General features: G+C 35.0%; 1 protein-coding gene across 1 annotated transcript in view; it reads left to right on the top strand.

Moving 5' to 3' along the window:
- The window catches only part of LOC101580316 (vomeronasal type-2 receptor 116-like), a 23133-nt gene that overhangs the window by 11835 nt on the left and 9442 nt on the right, over positions 1-1856 (top strand). The window contains 1 exon segment of the mRNA XM_012517779.1: positions 602-725. Coding sequence (XP_012373233.1) covers positions 602-725 — 124 coding nt within the window.

The raw sequence follows: 1856 nt of genomic DNA, 5'->3' as shown, positions 1-1856 counted from the left end.
ATTGTATGCACCTTAGACAGAGTTCTGCTGTGCAGCTGGTTCTCCCCTGGATTCTTGGTCCAGTGATGCAGGGGGAGGTGCCAGTCACCTGGATTCCTCTGCTAGGGCTGGTGCCTGATCCTGAATTCAGTTCTGAATGAGATATTTCTATACATCTAGTTCGGACTGTGCATTGTGATGCCTTCTTCTTGGGAATATTGTATTTGCTGATGTCCTGTAGGACTCTGGGCCACCCCTCTTGCCAACTTCACCATATCAGGGTGGTAGTGGATGAGAGGAGCATAGAATCAGAGGCCTCACATCAGCCATGATGAAGGCTGAGGGAGCAAGGGAAGGGCGTAGGCTCACTCTCCTCTTCCAAATGTGCTTTCCAGGGTAATGGAGCTAAATTTCTCGGGTTTTTAAGAAAAATAAAAATTTATAAACATCCTGAGTGGGAAATAAATTCACTTACTCATGTTTTTTTAATTTCTGTGTCAGACTTTGAAATAAATTTAACATGAAAATTGTTTTACTTATATATAAATACAATTAAATGTATTCCTGTAGTTCTGTTGAAGTACAAGTCTAATAAGCTACTACTGTATATTGTTTTTATTAGACTCCCCGTTCAGTATGCAGTGAGAATTGCAATCCTGGATTCAGAAAAAGCCCTCAGGAGGGAAAGGCTCCTTGCTGTTTTGATTGCATCGCTTGCCCAGAGAATGAGATCGCCAATGACTCAAGTAAGAGTATGTCGTGTTGACACATTCTCTCTCTTTTATATTCACTTCATATATCTTAGAAATGGAAAAAATCTTATAGAACACACTGATAGTAAAAGTCTCCCTTCACTTATCATGGTATTTGAATAACTGACTGCTATTGCATCATAGCAAAAGTTATTGCTGGATAAAATATTTTGCCCTTTGAAATCTATTCTAATTTATTTTCCTTTTAATCCATTCTTATGAATCTTTGTTTGTGCTTTACAAACTTTGGGACTTCAACAGGATTGTAGTCAAGATAAGAGTCAGGCATATTCACTTTCTAGTGGCTGACACTATTCTTCACACAAAGAAGATGGCCATAAAGATTGAGATTTATTAGAGAAAGGAAGATGTCTTTGATAGACAACATGCTTATAACAGCACAATCCAATTCGAGTAATTTATCACCCATTCTCTTAGACTGCACTATTGAATATTATAACTACCACTGTGAAAATATTGATCTTTATTAAAAATAATGACATGGTGGAATCACCTTCCTATTTAATAGTTTCTGATTTGCTTTGTGGATGACATAAACTTTGACTACAAAACACATGCAGCCATATTTCAAATGTTCTCTGAAATGCATCAACGCAAATTACGTACTGGTTCATGTAATTATTTGAACATATATTCACCATAAAATATGGAAATAGGGTGTTTTTCTATAAATCTTGTATATACCCTCATAGAAAACAAGGCATCCACTAATCAGTTAATATATGCTTCCAATATGTATAATTCTCTATCCTATATAGTATATACAACAGGTCAAACCAGCAATTATAAGCCATGTGCTACATAATATCATGGGAGTTGAAGCTAAAACTATACTCAGGCAAAAATCAATCTATATTACACACCCTTTTGTGTTGTCTTTCTTTAAAATTTTATAAACCTGAACTTTGGTTCTAAAATATTAATTACATACTACAAAACGCAGTGCAAATAAACATGAAAGAAATAAATGGTAGGATACAGTCTGAACGGAATGTTCCAGAAATTAAGACAGAGAAAATAAACACAATTAAATGTGACTATGAAAATAAATAAATAAATAAATAAATGTGATTATGTAACGTGAAAACTCAGTACAGTTGATCA

This window comes from Octodon degus, unplaced genomic scaffold (genome assembly GCF_000260255.1).
Source record: "Octodon degus isolate 3935 unplaced genomic scaffold, OctDeg1.0 scaffold00214, whole genome shotgun sequence".
NCBI lineage: Eukaryota > Metazoa > Chordata > Mammalia > Rodentia > Octodontidae > Octodon > Octodon degus.
This window is presented reverse-complemented; position numbering and strand designations above follow the sequence as displayed.